At 40.3% G+C, this 21,283-nt stretch overlaps 3 protein-coding genes across 5 annotated transcripts in view; all 3 read right to left on the minus strand.

Moving 5' to 3' along the window:
- The window catches only part of MVB12A (multivesicular body subunit 12A), a 2,626-nt gene extending 2,370 nt beyond the window's left edge, over positions 1 to 256 (minus strand). Inside the window, exons 1-2 of the mRNA XM_085315147.1 lie at positions 143 to 256; positions 4 to 68 (exon numbers count right to left, since the gene is read on the minus strand). Of these exons, the coding sequence (XP_085171273.1) occupies positions 4 to 68; positions 143 to 226 (149 nt within the window). The 5' untranslated portion in view covers positions 227 to 256. The remainder of the gene's footprint in view (positions 1 to 3; positions 69 to 142) is intronic.
- Positions 257 to 414: 158 nt separating this feature from the next.
- On the minus strand, positions 415 to 4,707 carry DSN1 (DSN1 component of MIS12 kinetochore complex). The gene is made up of 11 exons (XM_085315175.1): positions 4,614 to 4,707; positions 4,355 to 4,545; positions 3,675 to 4,022; positions 3,165 to 3,238; positions 2,902 to 2,974; positions 2,449 to 2,536; positions 2,039 to 2,098; positions 1,534 to 1,605; positions 1,260 to 1,407; positions 759 to 846; positions 415 to 647 (listed from the first exon to the last, which is right to left on the minus strand). Exons 1-11 carry the CDS (start codon positions 4,646 to 4,648, stop codon positions 562 to 564), a joined length of 1,263 nt encoding a protein of 420 aa, XP_085171301.1. The 5' UTR covers positions 4,649 to 4,707; the 3' UTR covers positions 415 to 561.
- Positions 4,708 to 4,972: 265 nt separating this feature from the next.
- Positions 4,973 to 21,277, minus strand: PBX4 (PBX homeobox 4). 3 transcript variants are annotated; one of them, XM_085315177.1, is made up of 9 exons: positions 21,116 to 21,277; positions 16,729 to 16,802; positions 9,138 to 9,379; positions 8,598 to 8,788; positions 8,146 to 8,281; positions 7,733 to 7,889; positions 7,407 to 7,513; positions 6,268 to 6,354; positions 4,973 to 5,795 (listed from the first exon to the last, which is right to left on the minus strand). In XM_085315177.1, the coding sequence occupies exons 1-9, from the start codon at positions 21,154 to 21,156 to the stop codon at positions 5,703 to 5,705; spliced, it is 1,128 nt and encodes a 375-aa protein (XP_085171303.1). In that variant the 5' UTR covers positions 21,157 to 21,277; the 3' UTR covers positions 4,973 to 5,702. The 3 variants fall into 3 exon arrangements, with proteins under 3 accessions (XP_085171303.1, XP_085171302.1, XP_085171304.1); XM_085315176.1 differs by having other exon boundaries at positions 6,253 to 6,354; XM_085315178.1 differs by lacking the exon at positions 6,268 to 6,354.
- Between the last annotated feature and the right edge of the window lie 6 nt (positions 21,278 to 21,283).

Genomic DNA, 21,283 nt, shown 5'->3' on the forward strand with positions numbered 1-21,283 from the left:
AACCCGCCGCCCTTGTGCCCGAGGCCCCTGCCCAGGTTGGCCGCGGCGCCCTCCACAGTGGTGGTGATCTGCGGGCACACGCAGCGTGAGGCGGCGTCGGGAGCGGGCCGCGCCGCGCCGCCACCCCCCGCGCAGCGCTCACCACGGTCCAGCCGGCGGGGGCCGCGCCGGGGGCGGAGACCCAGGCCACGCCGGTGAGCGGCGGGGGCTCCCCCGCCGCCGCCATGCTCCCCGCGCCGCGGCTTCCGGGAGGCGGAGCCCCGTCACCACCCCGCGCCGCGGCGGCCACTGGCTGCCGCCGGCCCTGCCCCCTCCCGATTCGTTGCTGCGCTCTGAGTGACAAGAGCCATCGCCAATGGAAACTGCTGTCCTGGAGGCCGGCGATCGCGTTCAAGTACGGAAGCGGGAAATGGCTCTGCGCGTGCGCACTCCGGGCCCGCAGCCTGGGCCGCGACTTTATTGCCCGCGCGCGCGCGCGCAGCGGGGGGGGGGGGGGGGGCCCTTCCCCCCCTCCCATCCCCCGACGGAGCCCCGCAGCCGGGGCCGGCGCGGCCGCCGCGCTCAGCCGTCGGTAGGCGTCATCCTCTGCGCAGCCCCCAGCAGTCTGCGGACCGGGGAGCTCTCCAGCTGGCGGAAGGTCCTGGCGGCTGGAAGAAAGCGGCAGAAGCCTCGCGTTAGCGCCGGGAGCAGGCAGCGGCCCCGTGAGGGAGGCCTCTGCCTGCGGGASGCAGCTCCCGGGCGCAGGGCAGCGTGCTTACCGAGCTTCTCCGACAGGCCCCGGAGGTATTGCGTGCCGTCTTCAGCAAAAGCCTGCAGCAGCTTCACTGCTTGCTGCAGTTCATCGAGCTACAAAGCAAAGACTATGATGAAAAATTAGAAGGAAAGAAACTCAAGCACTTGGGGAGCAAACGGAGGGAATAAGGAGATACTGCCAAAGCACAGGGGATAATTTCTTTGAAGTGCTCTCTCTTGGTTCTTAGCACATGCAGTGCTGTAAAACAATTACTGAAATTGCAGGTGCTTCTTCGTTTTCACCCCCATAGAACTTGTTTGTAAACAGATCTAGTATCATCTTCTCCTTATGCCTTCCCTAGGTGAAACAAGCTAGCTCCCATATTGTGAAGATGAATGTCTTCAGCACCATAAAAAAGCAGATGACAATTTGGCTTTAATTAAATTGAATTTATAAATTAATTTAATTAAAAATATGTAATGTTGTATAGAACATTTTTTCTCTAAAACAATTCAGGCTAGCTCACCACAAGCTCCATGTAGGTAAAGACTTCTCCCTGGTCATCTAATATTTTTTGATAGTTAGGCTTGCTGCTGAGAACTTTCGCCTGAGACGTTCCTAGATAATTCTGAGGCTCTGCATAGCCTTGATTAGTCTTGCACTCCTCTAGGTGCCTGGAAAACAAAAGTAATTTAATTGTTATGCATGGCTCAAAGCATCACTGGAAGCAGACTTTTCTTTTTCTGTCGGAAAGTTTTCAAAAAACAAACAGACATAAGATATAGGATAACAGTCTACACCTGGACATTTCTTCAGCACTTTTCTGGTAGCCCAGTAAAAGTTGATCCCAAGACTGACATTCAGTAGTAAACCTACAAAAGATCAGAGAACATGTCGGTTAGCGTGTGGGTGAGAGGCCTTACCTCTCTAATGCTAAACTGCAGTAAAAGCTCATAGAAGGAAAGCTTTATAGTGGGTCAGACTTCTTTTTATTATTCATAGACACAAGCGCAAAGGACATATCCTTCTATGAAATAAGATCTGAGTTGGATGGAGTTGTTCTCACATGCCTGTGTCTACATTAACATTTTGGTTCAAAACATTTCTGAAGCAAATTCTCTGTTAGTCCTACTTACCCCACATAAGTTTAGCTCTCAAATGTGTGAACAAAATTGTTCCAGAAGAAACTAAATCAGAAGCTCCACTCCAGGTCCACCACAAATAAACTCTAACCCTCTACAAAAACAGTAAGGGTCCAAACCTCTTTTGGTCTTAGACAGTCTCAGACCACACATACAATCTCACCTGGTTATATACTCCTTAATTTGGGCCAATGATTCGTCTAAAGCAGAGTCCAATAAAATCCTAAAACACAGAAGCAGAAACTCAGTGAGACCCCATGTAGCATTCCCATACCGTTTGTATGTCACATAGAGCTCTGATGACTGTTCAGTCTTTATGCAGCAGTGCTGGGTAAATGCTTAGAATTGCAGAATAATAAAGTCATTTTTATGTCCTCAACATTCATTAAAATAATATCCCTCCAAGTATTCACTGTACCATTTGTCCAAGAATATCATTAGCTATTAAAACACTGGACCCACACTCAACACATTTTACTGTTTGCAAATTTAGATGGTAAGACGGGCCATAAAGGAGAAATAGAAAAATAATAAACTTTCACTCCAGAAGCAATGGGCAAGACAAATCCTTACCCTTTAGGCTCTTCTATACAGTTCTTTAGTGTTCCATCTAGTTTCAATTTCTGCACATATCGCTTCAGCTCTTCCGAAACCGAGTTCACTGGAGATGAAGACAGAGATAAAACAATGCTTGTGCCAGCTGCCTGTAAGATTACTAATATTGACAAAGAAAGATATTATCTAACCAACAGAATATTAGTTTGATTCCTTATTAGATGCCATTCTAGTTATCATTTATGCTGTCTCTGAAGGAGTGACCAAGGTTTAGTTTAGCGTATCTATTTGTTCTTCCTCCCAGAAATTGTGATAATGCACAGGATCTTAAAAATATGATTCCAGGATTCAAACATTTTTGGATACTCCTTTTTCTACAATACAGTCAGTTTCATCTTGAGAGGATCACAGTGAACAATGAGTTAAATTACAGCATTATCTTCTATTTGTGATACATAAAATGCAACTTACCATTAGCTTTGAAAGCCTCAGGGCTAAAGTCATCAGTCTGTTTCAAGACATATTCAAGCTTTTGGGCAGAAAACTAAGAATACAGAAAAGAAAGTCTTATTACCCCTTCTTAAATTACATGACAAAGATAAACATGTCACTCCCTAAACTCTACATGTCATATGATTGCTTTTTTTATTCATTTAAATACATGTATAACACACATTTCATGTTAGAACAAAAGTAAGAGAAAAACAGCTCACTTTTACAACAGAATAGCTTACCTGGAAACTGGACAGCAATAGCATGGAAAGTCTGTCTGTCTCCGGCAGATCTAGGCTAATTGATTTGCTTAATTCTGAAAAATCAAAACAAAATTATTTAAAAACAAGTAAAGTTATGCCAAATTACAAACAGTTGAAATGTTCTTGACAGATGGTTAGAGTTCATGTTCGTGTACGTGAGAGCTGTTTCCAAAATTTGACGGGAGCAAGGAGGAGGAAGAAAGAGACTTCATAACAAGAGAAGCCACGCTTAAGCCTCAAACATGAAAGTAAAGACACAAAACACCGTGTACCACTGGTGTACACAACATGTTAATCCAGCACCTCCTTTTAATCGGATGTACCAGGACCTCCGAGAGAGCTGCCAAGATGGACATCGATGGCTAGAGGTTTGGAACAATGCAATTACTCTGTATACTAAAGATTGTGCTAGGAAATCAAATTTCCACTTGTAGATTGCCAGGCAAATTTCTCGAGAGACTTTGATTAAGGAAAAAGCACAGTACTTACCAGCAACATCTTGGTGAAAAGGAGGCAGTGATTTTCGGTGTTTTGTCCCTTTCAGGCTTGAACGACGCCAAGAACGACGCCTGGCTTGAGGACTGATGGTAAGTGGTCTTGGGGACAAGTTAAAAGAACTTAATGTATGGTCTTTCCTGGGACTGCTTTTGCATGGTGATATTCTCTCAGGACTAGGCCCAAGGGGACTTTTCTTGGGACTAAGACTTCTGTGGGATCTTTTCCTCAGAGCCCCTCCAGTCTTCTCACAAGGACTAACGTTTTTCTTGCTGACAGTAGTTACGTCAGTTGGCTTTAGGAATAGCTTGGTCTCTGCTTTTTTCTCTCTGAGCTCAGATTCTGAGAAAAAAATGCACATGATGGACATATGAGTAGTGCTCCATCCCGAGGAAAAAACGGAGGAGACAGGCTTTCCCAGGGATTCAAAGAGCAGGTACAGAATCTGTTAATTGCTTTTTGCCGTCTAGCTCGGGGCAGCAGCAGCGCAGAGCTGGGAAGGTTAGATCCTCATGCTTTCCTCTGCCAGAGATCCTTCTTCGGGGCCCCAGGGAGGGCAGCACCGCAGCAGGGCCCGGCCGCCCGAGGGGAGTGCGCCGTTGAGGCGAAGCGCGGCGAAACGAGCCTGGTAAAGCCCCGCCGACCCCGCGCCGCCCGGCCGCGGCCCCCCCTACCTGGCCTTCCGCCGGGGCCGCTCTGCGAGGAAACCGGGTCTAGACCCCGCGCCGAGGAGCCAGCTCGCTCCATGGCCCCGCCGGCGGGGCCGGGCCGCTCCCGCCGCGGCCCCCTCGGCCGGGCCGCGCCGCACTCCCCTGTGGCTTCCCCGTCGCTCACCTCCTGCCGCGCCGCCCGCCGCTCGTCGGACCTGCAAGACAGCGGCAGTCGGATCGGGTCGCGGCGGCCCCGGCCCCGGCCCCGGCCCCGCCCGCTCACCGGCGCTGCGGGGCCCCCCTCGGCCCCGGCTCCATCGCCGCGCTCAAAGCGGCGCGCGCCCAGGGCGCCCTGGGCGCGCCGGGAAGCGCGCGCAGAGCGCGCTGGGAAGTGTAGGCCGAGACCCCCGACTCCCGCCGGGGCCTGCTGGAGGGCGCCAGGCGCATGCGCCACCGGCGCGCCCGCCCCTCCCCCTCAGCGCCGCTTCCGGCCTCAGGGCTCCTCCTCTGGGAGGTGCGCGCGCCCTCAGCGCCTCACAGCTCCCTCAGCGCCTCACGGGGGCGCGACTCCGAGCTGCGACTCCTCCGCTACCACCGCGTGAGTGCCCTGGGGCTGAGACAGGCTCATAGAAAGGCAGGAAGGAAAAAAAGGCTTTGGAAGTTTATTATCTTTGATAAAATTTCAACGGAAAATGGTGGACTTTGTATTAACAGTTGCATAAATGCACTAAAAAAGAATTCTATTCATGGGAAAGTCAGTTTTACACTAGACATTAAATTAGAATCACATGAAATGACACAGGATGGAAGGTCCTATCCAAGAGCAATGTCCAATGAAAGTTTTGGTAAAGCAATGTTCTGATTAATTAGCTCAGAATGAACTCTAGTTAAGAAAAGCTTATTTTCCTATACAAAATTACAATACAGAGAACGCATACAATTACAATACAGGGGAGTTAATTGTTAGTATCTATCAACTAGAACAGAAATTTCGTAGTAAAAAATTTTATGGAAATTAAAATAAGTCAATTTTTTTAAACTGTAAAACTTGAGACAAATGCCAAGTTCTAGAAGAGACACTTTCAGATTCTTACCATAAAATTGATATTTAAAAAATGAATTTGGTTAGGAAAATGAAGCAAGTTCTCTTAAAACAATTTCACATCCCAATAGGCATAAGTAAAAAGAACTCAACTGTGTGAGGCTGAGAGGTAGAGAGGTATCATTGTAATCACAATCTTCTATTGGTTCCAGGGTTTTTCTGAGGTAATTAGCTGTGTGTCAAGTTGTATAAACAATAGTATTGGCAAAAGAGCAACATTGACAAATTACACTAATGACCTCTTTCCTCTCATCAATAGGTCCTAAAAACTTAATTAGACGCATCCGAATTAACACTTCCAGGGTCTCCAGCAGGTGAAGTGATTGATGAAGGGGTGGTAGCATCCTGCCAGCTGCCATTAGCCTGAAGGGAGAATAAATATATCATTTCATTAAATCTTTAAGAAACTACTTGCAGACAATAAAGCATGTGTTTACATGTTTACACATCACAAGTGACAGTGCTTTATGAAAGCAAGTAATTAAGTATCAGCTTCTAGGAAAGCACAGTCCAGGAACAATAATGTAAAACTTCCTCCTCTACAGATTTTACAGTAGCACTCTTGCTCCTAGTACCATCTACTCATGGCAAGAATAAACTGAAGATACAAAAACTTTTTTTCTGGTGATTGAAGTCAAGGCTTTAAATTGAATCTCCAGGAATGAAAGGCTTTAGGCTTTTTTTTTTTTCTTTTTTTTCTTTCTCTCTCTAACTTTTTCCTATCTCCACATCAAACATTTCAGGAAAAAAAAAATCTGGTATTTATTCACAGATCATTAACCAATCTCAGGCAGAAGTTTTGTTGCTAGTAAAGTAATACCTCAGTACATCTTACATCTATGCGCTGCGTCGTATACAAAGGATTCCCCACAATTGTGTCATATCTTCCTGTCTGATGTATGACATGATGTAAGGAATCCATCTATAACAAGATCCCACAGAATGAGAATGATAAGGGAAAAAGTCATGTTAAAAATGAAGTAGTATGAGTGGTACATATCTATTGGGCCAAATTCTTTAAACAAGGGGCAGGTATTCTGAAGAAGGTTTTTGTTTTTGGTTTTTTTTAATGGCTCTGAATATCTTCTCCACAGAAAAATACTGGCTGGTCCTTTTTGAATAGACAATTCTCTAGCATTTAGAAACATTTCAGATATTTATCCAGGGAGCCTTAGATAAGGTTACCTCTTCACAGGTTTAAGAGTTCCTTATGACTACGCACTAATAACTGAGCTATGCTTAACTAGTTAATTATCAAACAGAATTAGAACCTAGTCTCAAGCCTGCTTTAGCATATAGCTTTTATTGTAGAGGAACAGATTCTGTGCAGTTTAGACATGTTTAGAAATTCAGCAGAAAGCTTAAAATGTGTTTGACAGTACTGTCAACCACAAATCCGAAGCAAAGTTCTACTTATACAGAGCAGGACTTACTCTAAAATAAGAAAAAAGGAAAAAGATTTATTAACGTAAACTGAAGCCATAGAAGAATACCGCTCAGTTAATTTAGATGTTTCACTCAATTTAAAACTCCAGTTCCAAGAGAGAACATACAGTTGAGTCTATTTACTTCTAGACTGTAGTTTGAGAAATTTGATTTTATTCACTTCTTGCACCCTAGCCAGTGCAAGCTGAAGACAGAAAAATCCACCCCCATCCTGTATTAATAGAATCTACTTTAAACAATTGTCACCCCACCCCCTGCCCCTGCCAATAACATTCACAGAATATTTAAGGTTGGACAAGACAATCTCCAGGGATCCTTTCCAACCTCTCTGTCCAAAGCAGGGTCAATTAGAGCAGGATGCTTGGGACTGTGTCCAGTTTTGTTTGAAGTACCTCCAAGGATGGAGACTCCACCACCTAAGTTGGGGCAACCTGTTCCTCACATATAAAGGACCATAACAGTACACAGTTGGGCTTTTAACATTTATCTCATTGTTGAAAATACGTAGTTTTTTCTTATGATATTTACCTGTGACTGCACACTGGCTCCCACTGGGGAGCTCTGGTAGGAAGTCAATGACTGCAAATTTATAAATGAGTCTCCGGAATTTGTCATCTTAAAAGAGCCAGAGGAAGCTGGAAAAAAAGGACAAGTTTTGGTAAATGAAAAGCAAAACAAACTCCCCCTACCCACACGTCCACCACCCCTAGTTCTTCTATGAGTATTACATATCTCAGTTTAAAAAGACAAATTTCAGGACAGTTCTGAACACCAGTAGTCTGTGGTACATATTGTTACAAGAAATAATTCGAGACTTTCAAGCCCAGTCGCTCTTCATTGTCATCCTCACTTGCCTGAATTTGGTGTAGATGGAGAATTTGCCTGGTTGCTTTGAGCCACTACATTTGTTGCATCCACTGCGGTTTTTGCAGCATAAATATTCGCTTCTTCTTGAAATTTCCCCATGTTTTTTTTGTATCGAATTCTTTTGTTACCAAACCAGTTGGAAACCTAGATAAGGATATCCCTGTTAGTATTTGATCAAACTATTACCATTTCCCACTATAATCTGACATTACTAGCAGAAGTACATTTTAAACTAGTCTTCAAGCAGAAAGTACTCACTACCAAACTCTTCAAAATAAAGCAAAGCCCATTTAGTTTTAAGAATCAGTAAATGAAGCCTACTATTAATTATAGGGGCCAAACAATATATATTTTTTAAAATAGGTTTATTTAAAGCAATTTCAAATGAAACACTTCATACCTGTGAAACAGTTATGCCACCCTTCTTTGCTAGCTCTTCTTTGGCCTCTTCACTGGGGTATGGATTACTCAGGTGCGAATAAAAATACTCATTCAGTACTTCTGTCGCCTGCTTGCTGAAATTACGTCGTTTGCGCCTATAAAAACATAACAGTTACTCTTTAGTTATACAGTGTTATAAAGAACACCAGAAAGTACACAATGGGCTTCTCTTTCTTTTCTAAGATGTATTTGGTTTTAAGGAGAATGTAAGAATTGAATAGCACTGAATAGATGTTGATAACAAAATTAGCACACCTTAGCAAGCATAACAGGTGGCGAGTTCTAAATATTTAAACTAAATGAACACTGTGAATGACAGGACTTAAGTTCTCTTTGTATAATCATTGGCATCAAATAACAAAAAATTTCAGACTTAACAGCTGTTATCTCTAGATTGTGTTTTCTTAATACCTTGCATCAAGAAATCGTGAACGTAGAATCATTACTGCCTCACATGTGCTCTGTTTCAGTTGCATCTGGATGGTACTGAATTTACCATGGATTATGTTCACCATGCGCTCTATTTCTTTTGGCGAAATTGGTCTTGTTCTACTCTGTTCCCTAAGCAGGTTCATAACGTGGGTAGTGAACTCACTACAGGCCTGAAAATAAATACATTTGTATCGACAAACAATAAAATGCCCCAGAATTAATTTCCCCAACAAGAATATATACCCAAAAAACTTTAGGAGTTCCCATGCTTCAGCTTTACTCTATTATCTCTAAAAATACTGCAACAAAGATAAATCAGACATTTATTATCTTCAGTTTGATGTCAAGTCCCTCTATCTTCACCTTACTTCTATAAGATTAAGGTTTTAATTGAATTTGATATCCTTACATTCATCTGATTTTATTATACTTCCTGTTCTGTTCTTAAAACCAACACCAAAGGAAAAAACGGTTATTTTTAATTGAGATGATAAAAACTCTTCCATGCAGAAAGATCACCTGTTCATATTTCTCTAGCTCAGAGTGGTATATCTGTCGGATCTGTGACAGCTTGGCCCTGTAGTCAGAGTGTTCAATGCTATTGTCATTTGGACAGCCACCTGATGTTGCTGCTACAGCCATTGGTCCTCCTCTTCCTCTTTTCTCGGGCCCGGAGACACCCTCTGCCAGCAACATGTTATCTAGTCTCATTAGTTGAGCATCTGGGGGATCTTCTTCCTGAATACCACGAATACTTAACACTAGATGAATATAAAGAAGGAATCAAGAGATTATTTCCGAAACAGGAAAGAATATCAACTTTAATTCTGGTAAAGCATTTAAATGCCCTTCATAGGCTTTAGCAGAGTTCTGCCTTGACATCTAGAAAAAGAGTTAATGACGCCGTAAGACAATGCATCAAAAGAAACGGAGGATTTTACCGAGATCACGACACACCAAAATTTAAAGAGTGTTTTCAAATGCATACAGATAAAAAGACTACTCAAGAGTCACTACAGTTTACACTACATACAAATTTAGAAGAGATTTAAAACCTCATGCTAGCATTCCAGGCAGTCTGTGAAGATTAGAACAAGATTCTTACAGAGTAGATGATTACCATGTATCAGCCTACTGCATGACTTCTTGCACAGTCCTCAACAGTAATCAGTACCAGATTAGACAGACAGTCTACAGTAGACAGACAAAAGGTCTGATCCACTATTCCAACTGCTATATTTCTAAGTGTCCAGGAACTGAAAAGAAAGGGATGAATTTGACCTAGCCTGCTTTATATGCTAAGGATACAACTGTACTATGCAGCAATATACAACAAACCTACTAAAATCTGAACACTACGATTTGAAAAATTTTCTAAAAGCTGGCTTTCTTATGCTTATATCCAGCAAAAACAGTTTGTACGCTCAGATTATTCACATTTGATTACAAGTAAATTTATTTCGAAAGCTTTGTTTTCCAAATAGAGCCTTGTTATAGGCAATTTATTACAAACTCCCTTTTTAAAAAAGGGGGAAGGGGAAAGAACAAGATATTGAGTTAATACCAAAAAAAAAAAAAAAAAAAGCCATAACCTTTTCAGCTTTTTAATTTGATTTTAATTGCTAGACAATTTTAGTTTGAAGAACAGTTGGTCTTAATCTTGTGAATCCACAAAGTTCCAATGACCTTCTTCAAAATTTAATTATCAAGTTAACAGGATATTTTATTCCCTACAAACATAAGCAGAAAACATTTTTTCCTATGTACAGATTCTAGTATGAGGGCAGGAAAAAAACGTGTATGTACAGAAACACTTAATGTATATATTTATAACAAATTTTGGCATTTTACAGGCAGAATAGCTCATCTAAGATGGCAGATATACAGTTTTGAACACACAAACGGACTAAACTTACATTGCTGAACTCTGACATTTTGCAGGTTATACAGAAGTTGCTACACAGTTCTGAAGAAGTAATTTGGGACAGCTACAGAATTTTGCTCTGTCACAGTAATCAAGGTCTTCTCCAAAACATCCCCAATTTATTGCAAGCAGAAAAAGGTAAAGCAAAGGTAGGTACAATGTAGTAAATGAAGTATCTATTATGTGCAACTCAAGATAATATAGGAAGTATTGAGTATTTAAAAAGTTAGTGGCTTTTCCAAGTCAATATGGAATTAAAGCTAAGATATCTTAATAGCACACATCTGATAGTACCTTAATGAACGAACATTTAAGGAAAGGAAACGTAGAAAAAGTCTGACTTCTTAAATTGTGAAGTTGCCATTTTCTGAAAGGCCCTGACCCATTAAAGAGCATGCCAAAGGTCATTTGCTGCTTAGTCTTTTTTAATAAAATTCACATAAACTATTTGGACTGGTGAGTGTAAAATGGAACAGATATTTTTGTGTTGCATTCTTATTTGAATGCACTTCTGCCAACCCTCTTTTATGCACATTATGATGCATATCAGAGTACCTCATGTTGAAGTCAAGCTCCCAGCTGCAGCTTAATTTTATGTCACTTGTCTAATTATGGTAATTAGACATTAGTTATCATCAATTACACATAAGCTCATCTCAAGTTGACTGTTGAAAAGCAAGTATAAAAACACTTTCACCATCTCAGGGGAAGAATCTGGTTGGCTAGCTCTAGTAAGTCACAAGTAACTAAAGAAGAGCTAACTATTATTAACATCTTGTAAACTGCATTTCCAACCTAGTAGTTCAAACATTTATTAAGGGGAATACTATGAAAGTGAACAAATCTAAGAATCAATGAGTGTAAGCAGCTCAGTATTTTTAACTGACTGAATCAGGTTGATGTTAAACATTTTTTGGCATAATTATACCTTAATTTACATTGCAGTTAAAATGCAAGTTCTATAGAAATCACTGCCACAGATACTACTTTTAAATTAATGCTATTAACTCCCTGAAAGATACTTTATTCTTACGCCTCGTGTCTTCTTTTCAGCTAACGATATTTGTACAGATCACAAGTTATAACAAATTGACTTTAAACTACCTTTCAATGAATTCGTAACTTTCTTTGTTGTAACAAGTATCTTGTTCAAATTTACAAGTACAACAGCTATATTCATTTCTTTAACAAAGAGATGACAAAATGGGAGTGCAAAAGTATAGCCACTGAGGAGTGCTATGTTCAAAGCTGCTTGTTCTAGGCTGTTCAGCTAGCTACAAACTTTGGGTCCCTTTGGCCAGTGATGCTGTCTGGATGTAACAGTATTTTTTAGTACAGAAGTCAGAGATTCTTCAAAACAAGCTACCAGAATATTAGCAGTACTCATTCTCTTTGTTGTTATTTGTTAAGCAACAGGTATTTTTCCTTTTTGTTGTTAACTTAAATGTAGGCCAGTCTCACACCCTGCCACCAGTGTGCTCACCACACACATTTGTTTGTCCAACATGCCTAAAGGCAACATCAGCATTCATGACTTTGTAGGACAGCACTCAATGGAAGTATCACAAAAATCCACAGGTCAATGCACTTCCCTCCACCTCAGGTTAGGAAAAATCCATAAATGAGCAAAAGAATAAAGTTCCGTGCATTTTCTACTGAAATAAAAGCAGTTATTAAGAAGGCTTTACTGTATGTCTTTTATCCTGGAGATGAATCTAGAGTTTAGGAAAACTGCAGCCAAAACTTCTAATCTTACTGATCCAGCTAGTGCATAGACTGTGAGCAAGGAAATGAGAATGTGCACCATCACAAGAGACCAGAAAAATTTGCATTTTGAAAGTATAGTAAAAATGATTCCAGAAGCATATGCTGTAATGGTGCAAATGTTGAGGTAGCCACATTTACCCTACAAATTTCTGGCATGCTCTGTGGCTCAGGCATCACATTTCTGCATACAGTCCTGATAATTATGCCAGCAGGAGTCTGCAGTCCATGTGGCTTCTGTCAGAACTAGATTTCACTAAACAAAAAGGATTCAAAAATAAGAGTTACCAGGATTTAAAAAAAGAATCTGAGCTAATGCCAACATGTTACATATACCTATCCTTAAGCACTGTTTAACACCTACTGGCTCACAATATTCAGAGGAAGGCAGAAAGAATGCTTCTCCAGAAAGCATCTCTCTTGCTAGTCTTTTGACCATGTCCCTAACAACAAGGTGGGGGGGGGCGGAGGCACGAAATTTTTTTCAAATTCCCCCCATAGTTTAAGAAACATAACATATGATGACTCTTAATTAACATTCTAGGCTTTGAGTCAGGGCACTAACACACTGAAGTGTGGGTACAGTAAACTGTCAGGAAAAAAAAAAAAAAAAAAAAAAAAAAAAAAAAAAAAAAAAAAAAAAAAAAAAAAAAAAAAACACCACCAGCTACTCCCAACAGTTCACACACAGAATTATAGAGACTCATTAACTATGTCATTCCTTGGCTGTTTTTAATACAAGCTTCAAGAAGATACAAATTAAATTATCTATTTTATTTCCTACCTGTTGAGAGGACAGCTGAACACTGAGTAAGTGCTTGCTCTTCCACTAAAACACTTACAGCATAGTCAATGTTTTAAGCATGATTTAGAAAGCCCTTGCTTAACGATACGCTTAGATCTCTCACAATCCATCACTTTTATGTAAGCTTAAAAAAAAAACCCTACTGAGGATCAAAAAGCCTTAAGAGCCACTCCTGTCACRTGTACTAATATAATATTGTGCACTTCCTGGCACATCAGCTACAAGATATTCATCAAATATGTAAAATAATTATACTAAGCAAAGTAAAATTCCCATCATTTCTAATTAATCTTTAATTAAAACACATCACAACCTAAGGTACTGAAGCTTCACTCAGTATGCAGATGCAATCATTACAATATATTTACATATCATTAATTAAAGATTTGCAGTTCGGTAATGAACTGTACAAGATCACTGGTACCAAAATAAGTAATACAAATTTTGCTAAGACTCACTCTCTTTTCCAGATTTTCCTTCATAAGGCAAGTAGTGCAGAAGAACAGGATAAAGCCATCTATACGTTATAAGAATATACAAAGTTAGAACCAAAAAATCACAAACTTAGGGCCAACAGCTCATTCTTTATTAAGTATAAAATACCTACACAAAGCACAAGGAAATAGAGTTGGATTCTGTGTTGGCTAATATTAACATTAGTTTGGGTTTTTTTTTTAAACTCAAAGTACACTAAGACATCTCAACACAGAGCATCGTTAGCGCAAGTAAACAATACAACAGTTTGTATTAGTGCTGTATTTAGACCGTTCTGTTGACCCACATCCCTTCCCATCTATAGCTGAGCTTTCCCTTTCCCCAGTGGGAACTGTGTCACCTATGTTGTGCTGCCAAGTGCTTATCATTTAATGAGTGCAAAATACCGACTTTTGTGATGTTTTGCCAGACAGAAGGGTTCCCCGAATTTGGCAGTCCACATAGCAAATTACACAATTACCTGATAAGGTAGGACAATTTTTTTTTTTAATAATTATTATTAGCAGACCACCTTTGGACTGGCTTAAAGCAACTATGAACCCCTTCTAACTTACTTCTCAATGCTACCAAAGTAAAGTCCTCACAGATGCACTACCAAACAGATTTTTCAGCCAGGAGCCACAAGAGCTATCCTTACGCACTTGAGGGATCACATCTTTCAGTTAGCAATCCACCAGCTTCCCAAGAGCCCTGCTACAGAGAATGACAACACTGTTGGGTCAGCACGTCTCAAAGCACTGTAACAGGAGAGAGCTTTCTTAAAATTCAAGACTTCAAGTCTTGTACATTCAGAGAAAGAGAGGAAAACTAATCAAAGTGGAAAACAAAAGCAGCAGGGCTCTGAGTGCTGAGGAACAAGACACAGCTATAAAGAATGTCAACAAACTCAGCAACAAAGAGAAAGCATGTTCTTCAACCACAGCACTTGCCAAGTTCTATAACCAAATGAAAAGGTACCCACTAAATTAACCTAGCTGAGTGCCAGTACAGTGAAGGAAAAATAGTGAACTGCAGTTCCCAATGACACACACAAATACATAATGCACCATGTTACAATGCTTCTACAAAAATATACCATATTACAGGCCGGAAATCCATAATCAAGATCTGAGTCCCAGTCTGTAACATGCTCCACAAAATATGCAGAAATATGCCTTCCCTACCCCAAGGAACTTGAAACCCAGAGTCCATTTTTTTTTTTTTTTAGCACAGTATAGTCAGCTGAAAAAAAACCCTGAAATTTAATATTCAGCACCAAACAGACATCTTTAACACTACTGATGTTTAATTCTGATTTTAATACAGAATTACGCTCTGCTTGAATTCATATCATTCAAATCGTTATCTGAAGCATAACTTAAATCAGCAGTATACCAAATCTGTATTTGCTACACAGATCAAAAATGCCCCAAATACTTGCACAAGTTCCCCAAAAATCTAAGCAGGTATTATTAAGAGTACCTTCAAATGAATCTTAAAATATATGCCTGACGTGTATGTAAATATTTGAAAATATGTTTTCCCCATAACTGAATGTTTTACATTAAAAAATGAAAATACATTTCCATGAAAAAAAGTTTACAACTTGAACAGTATCCTGCTAAATATTAGACGTGGCTAAATCCATTTAAATGGAAAGAGACACTTGTAATCCCTTTTTCATTAATAAACACATTGTGGCCAGAATTTTTCTGCACCTTTCAGATGGCTGCCCATTGCAGAGGCATACAGCTTATCCTGAGCTGTTGTGAATGACACTAACACTCCAACAAAGAGGAGCGAAAGATGGGGGGGGTGGGGTGGGGTGAATTTTTTAAACCGATTCAGAGCTCGGAAAGAAGCTTGTGTGCCTGGGTCACAAAGAAAGCCCAAAACCTTGTGCTACAGTATGTCCAGGCTTTTGTTTGCTTGAAGCCATAACATCTGCTCCCCATAATTTAAATAAGGAATAGACAGACTACAGACATTCAAAAACCTATGAGAGCAAAACAAATTCAGCATAACCGAGGTACCAGGATCTGTTCCTGCAAGCATATTTAGTTCTGAGAAGTTATATTTTCAATCAATAAAACAGAGAAAGTAGCTTTCAGTGTAGAAAAGAAATCTTCCTCTTTAAGGATGCAAGTGCTTGAAGGAAAGACAGACATGAAGGCATATCCAAACAGCACATGCAAACTTTTATCACCACATTTTTCTTCGAAAGCAAGTTGCTGTCATGAGAATGCAATACATGCAACCAAACCCTCCAAAAAGAGAATATGTCATGTCTGCCTCATAGCTGCCTTTGACAAGGGCACCACAGAGGACAACTATATGGTCATTCACTTGGCAGTATGATGAAAGTATTGTAAGTTTCAATACACTAAAAAAAAAAAAAAGAAAGAAAAAAAAAAGCAGTAGTTGGTTTAGGATGTCAAACATTAATCAAGCTATAAGTAAAAATGTTTTGGTTATAGATAATGAAAGTAGCTCTATTCTCTACAAAAAACATCCAAATTCACTACAGTTTATATAAATGAGACATTCAGATAATACTGCTTAAGAGTTTATGTATGAGCATATACAGAATGTTAAAAATCAAAATCCATTTGCCTCCAATACTTCTGCTTTTCAAAAAAAGAAAGGAAGTTGCACTATCTGCCAACTCTATCTCCTGCTACTTTTGTCTTTTCCGATTTCCCCAAGCTTTCTCCTTACTATCAATTTTTCTCTATAATTAGTTGTTAACTTTAAACTCTTACTACCCCCATAGTTTGGGTACTAACCCCCACCCCCACCCCACCCCCCCCAAAAAAAGAAAAAAAGCCCCACAGCAATATAGCAACATTACTCTGGTCATTCTAGGTGTCTAGCCAGATACACAAAAAAAAATGGTTTCTCCCCCGCCCCCCTCTCAAATCAAAACACCTGCTCAAATAAGCAGCATTGCTTTCTACAATACTGTGTGCTGATTTGAGGAAGCAAATCAAAACAATTTGCAGCATACAGAAGATTATTAAGCCAAAAAAACAGCCGTAAGTAATAGAACATATAAAGGAAGACATGGGCCACATTAAATGAAAGCCAAGCTTATCACTGAATGTTTTTTTGAAAAGCTGAAATCAGGAAAGACACCAACAAACCTGTTTTTTCCTTGATCTCACACAGCACACTGAAAAGAGCGGGCTTCATCCTGTGACAATTCAAGGCATGTTTTCTGAAATTAAAAAAGAAAGAATGAGTGAATGCTAACTGTGAAGACAGAGAGAAAGACACCAAAACTTAAACAGAACTTGCTTCAGGAATAGCAAGTTAGTGCTTAAGATGAAGAAATGCATTTGCAAGTTCTGGTGACATATTTCATTTAAGTGCCAAAATAAGTTACCACTAAAAGCAAACTGTCATAAAAACATGCAGGCCTTAAATTCAAAGTTCTACGTAGCTTATACTAACTGTAAGCAATGTAAATTTTATTGAAAGCATATTTTATACATGAAGATAAAAAGCTCCTTGATTTAGTACTCTTCTATATAATCTAACAATGTAATCCATTTAAAAAGAGAAAAACATCAGTATTTTTATAGCATACAGATCCTGAACAGTAGAAACAAAATAGAATACCTTTGATTTTTCAGACTTAAACAACTAGCAGTTATCTGATTAAGAGCATCTCTGTCCTCTGAGAGGGAGCTAAGGGACTCCTACCAATTAACACCAAGAAGTTTTTCAGATAGTTCGGACAAGACAAGAATAAGAACACTTTTCGAAAAGGAATCTTGGGGAGGGAGGGAAGGAAGGCTGTTGAAGTCAGATTAGACTGTAATGCAAGAAAATCAATATGATGCCAGACTTTTCATTTACCATCATATGCTTTTTTGAAGCTCTTAGTTTGCTGCTTTTCTTTTTTCCTCCAGGAAGAAAAAATATAAATTACATGACTAGTTATTAAGGTCTATCTTAATATCAAAATACGGAAGTAAATTTTGAGAATAATGTCTTTTGCTTAGCTGAAAACACACTTGAAGTGTGGTAGTCAACGTATAAATGAAAAAGTTGGTATTTCAAGGATGTTGCGGAGTGCTTTCCAAAGATATGATACCCAGCCACCATCAACTTTCAATGGAAGCTTGTAGTTAGATGCATAACTTCCAATGACTTGAGGTATCTAGCTCTAATATATTCCTCAAAAAAGTCTCTTTTGCCTCTTGTGACCTCTTCTGTAATTAAAAAAAAAAATCAATTTCGTAGCTAGATTTCAATAGTTTGTTGAATTTTATATAAATATGAATTGGCCTTTATTCTCACATACCAATCAGTTCTGCAGCAATTGAGAAACACTTATATTCAGGTGTTCAGTTTCCTTACAAGCTTTCACCAGTAACATTTACAGCAAGGGTTGAATTGCCAGTGAATATCAGAATACTAGATTTTAACAACAACAGCAGAAGTTGAAGTCAATTCGCCAGTTTCTTTCAGTACACAGCCAAAAGAGGTAAAAAAAAAAAAAACAAAAACAAAAAACAATTCATCTACTTAGATGCTTGATAATATCAACCCAAAGACAAACAGCCTGAGAACAAAGGCAGCTGAGAAGACAGCCTAGTGGAATCTATTGTCCTTGCCTGATGGGNCAGAAATGAATGAATTCCAAGCCTTAAAACTATACTCTCAACCTGGCTTTGAAAAGTGGTTCTTTATGTATAAAGCAGTAGACTAGAGATACTAGTCATAAGAAGCTAGCTTTCTAGAAATAATTATAATTCTGTAATTAATATGGCCACTTATGAAGTACAGTAAGCTGATGTAGCATGCTTAATATTAACATTAAACTAATCCTTGATAGATTACTTTCCTTTAAATAAAACTTTCACTCAACATATTTTCAGGTTGCAGTTTAACATTTTATCTGTGCCCTGAAAAAATCTTGTAATTCAAAGAAACTCTAATATTCAATATGCAGAGTATTTATTTATACAAAAAATAAGGTTAACCCCTAACAAAAAAGCAGTTAACTGTAGCATTGCCATTTTACTGAAGTGTGGGAAGTCCTAAAATCCCTACCCTTGTTGCTAAATCATTTGTGCTATCTGTTAAACTAAGCTTAGGCCTTACTTTCTCAGCAGTAAGTCTTCTTAATGAGGTATAGGTTTCTTAAAGTAAACTAAACAAACTTCTTGTCTAGAATACAAGAGCTTGTTTAATGTGTGTGTACATGAAAATATGGTAAAGGTGCTTTAAAATTTTGGGGCCTTTGAAGTCTGGTGTGCTTCAAACAGAATTTAACAGCACTTTTTTTAAAGATAGCACAGTTAAAGTAATTCAGCTTAAACAAAGTTCAAGCTATTTTTCAAAACTCATTATTCAGCTATTACTTGAAACTGAAGCTCCTGGGAAGTTTTTTTTGTTTGAAAGTATTTTAAAAGTAACATTTTAAGACCTGCATTTTTCTTTTCTCTTATGCAACATACAGGTAAGTCTATTCCTGTACAAACTATACAGGAACTGCAGACAGTTACTTCTGAGATACAGTGCCAGCTGGAAAAGAAAAAAATACCTAAGTGTTATGAAGATTTACTTCACCACCAATAAATGAAAATATTAAGTAACAGCAGCCTAACAGGTCCTAGAACTTCTATACCAATACAGAAAAATTGTTCTAGAGTAATGGAACGTGGGGGGTGGGGGGAGAATCTCTGAATCAATCTTCCACAACAGAAGACTGTCCTGAAAGCATTCTGTAGGTCAGTAATATACTTTACCCCCAAACAAGTCCTAATCTATGGATTTAATTTCCCTACAAATGACATCTAGAAAGTTACCTGAAGGGTTTTCTTTAAAAATAAGTGTGTATTTCAAAAACATAATGCTTCAAAAATTTCCATTATTCACATAACCTACTCAATCCTTATGAGCCTAGCATTTGTCCTCAGTTATTCCATGGATTCATTTTACTGCTTTGACTACTTTAAGTCACTTTTTGAGCCACTGACAGCATGACAGCAACAGGTGTACCTGAACACGGCTAAGATTTTTTTTTTTTTTTTGAAACAACGCTACATTGGCATGGTTTTATTATTTTATTAATACTATTACAATCTGATATGCCAGGGAATTTGGGAGGAGGGGAAAGCAAGCACGGACAGATTCTCTGTGCAAAACATCCTCTTGAGGGATTTTACAGTAGAAAGTCAAAGAGGCAACCGACCAAAGTCCCACATCACTAACCAGAATATGGAGGCTAGAAAATCATTTAGCTGATTTCATAAACCTGCTCCATTGAAGCCTTTACTTTTTTTTTTTTTTTTTTCCAAACTGCCTCATCATCTGGGTTGCCTACCTCTTGTAATCAGCACATGCCAAGTAAGCAAAGCATGTAATTATACAGAACCAATCACGGGCAGATACCTCTAGGGCAAAAAGAATAAACTAAAAGATGCTGAATTGTGTTGATATCTTTACATCAGATTATTGGGATGTAAATAATTGCAGTGAATAACAAAGTCAGCTAGACTTTACAGCATGTCCAAGGGAAAAAAATAGTGAATATAGTCCTTAAACTTTTTCCTTTTAATGCAATTATAGGGAAACTTAGTTTTTAAAGCAGTAAGGAAATGGTAGCACAGACAAGAATCTTGTATGATGCTAACAACATTGTGAAGAAATATTTCCATACAACTGCATCCCAAACATCTCACACCTGAACTGTCATGGGCTAGACTGACGTCTAACTCATCTCTCTTTCCCTGCCAAGGAAACACCAACTTAAGTGCCAAACACTTCAAGCCCTCAAGGACAGCCAGTATTTTGTGATTCTTGTTCTAGGTCACATTACACGGAAACGATATCACTTTTATTCAAGAAAATGGTTAAAAATCTGAATCTGTATTTACACAGCCTGGACAATTTGTTAATGGGCTGTATTGAAAAGGAAGAAGAGTCTGAAAATTAATTGTGAAGAATCAGCAAACCTTTCTGGCTTACTATTTAAATCTAACTCAGCTGACAAGAAGTGATGATACAGTAACCCACAAAATCAGGAAAGGAATTTGAAACTTTTCACCTCAAGATTATTCGCTCCCACAAAGCCACAATCACGAGCAAAAGTCATTTCCAAGAGATGAACATCAGTTGCAGCGTAGGACCGGTGCTTGTTCTGGCTACGCGCAACCCTCGCCCACCATTCCCCTGCCAGCTCCGGCAGGAGCCAGAAGACCGGCAAAGGGCAGCGCAACCCGAGGAGCGGGGCCGAGGGTCCCCTCGGCGCGGAGTGGAGCTGAGTCACGGCGCCGGGCGGCTCCGAGAAGGGGACCAGTGCCCAGCCGCCGCACGGCCCCCGGAAGGGCGCGGGCGAACCCCGCGGCCGCCGCACGGCCCCCCTCGACGCCCAGCGCCCCGGTCGCACCGCCGGTCCGGCCCCGCGGCTTGCGGTGAGCTCCCGCCGCCCCGCGGCTCTCCTGTGGCCCTGCCTCCCCGCGGCCGCTCTGACGGAGCTGGGCCGAGCCCCCTCGCCGGACGCCCGCCCGCTGCTACCTGGCCTGTGCCTCGTCCAGGCTCTGGTCGGTGATGGCCATGATCTGCTGCAGGACGTCCCCGGTGTCGTGGTGCCCCGGGGGCGGCCCCGGCGGGGGCGGCGGCGGAGCCGGGGGGGCGGCGGCCGGGTCGCCGGCGGCAGCAGGCGGCGGGATTCCCCCGGGCAGG

The sequence above is a fragment of the Rhea americana genome, unplaced genomic scaffold, assembly GCF_003343005.1.
Source record: "Rhea americana isolate MKP2758 unplaced genomic scaffold, rheAme1 scaffold_420, whole genome shotgun sequence".
NCBI classification, from domain to species: Eukaryota; Metazoa; Chordata; class Aves; order Rheiformes; family Rheidae; genus Rhea; species Rhea americana.

What these genes read in the sequence shown, in the direction of transcription:
- PBX4 (XM_085315176.1), bottom strand. Translation starts at nt 21,156, where the DNA reads ATGGCCATCACCGACCAGAGCCTGGACGAGGCACAGGCCAG. An exon ending in GTGGCATAACTGTTTCACAG is followed by an intron (nt 7,890 to 8,145) that starts GTATGAAGTGTT and finishes ATCCTTATCTAG; the next exon opens with GTTTCCAACTGGTTTGGTAA. An exon ending in TCCATCTACACCAAATTCAG is followed by an intron (nt 7,514 to 7,732) that starts GCAAGTGAGGAT and finishes CTTTTTTTCCAG; the next exon opens with CTTCCTCTGGCTCTTTTAAG.
- DSN1 (XM_085315175.1), bottom strand. Translation starts at nt 4,648, where the DNA reads ATGGAGCCGGGGCCGAGGGGGGCCCCGCAGCGCCG. An exon ending in AGGGGGGCCCCGCAGCGCCG is followed by an intron (nt 4,546 to 4,613) that starts GTGAGCGGGCGG and finishes GCTGTCTTGCAG; the next exon opens with GTCCGACGAGCGGCGGGCGG. An exon ending in ATTAAGGAGTATATAACCAG is followed by an intron (nt 1,606 to 2,038) that starts GTGAGATTGTAT and finishes GATCTTTTGTAG; the next exon opens with GTTTACTACTGAATGTCAGT.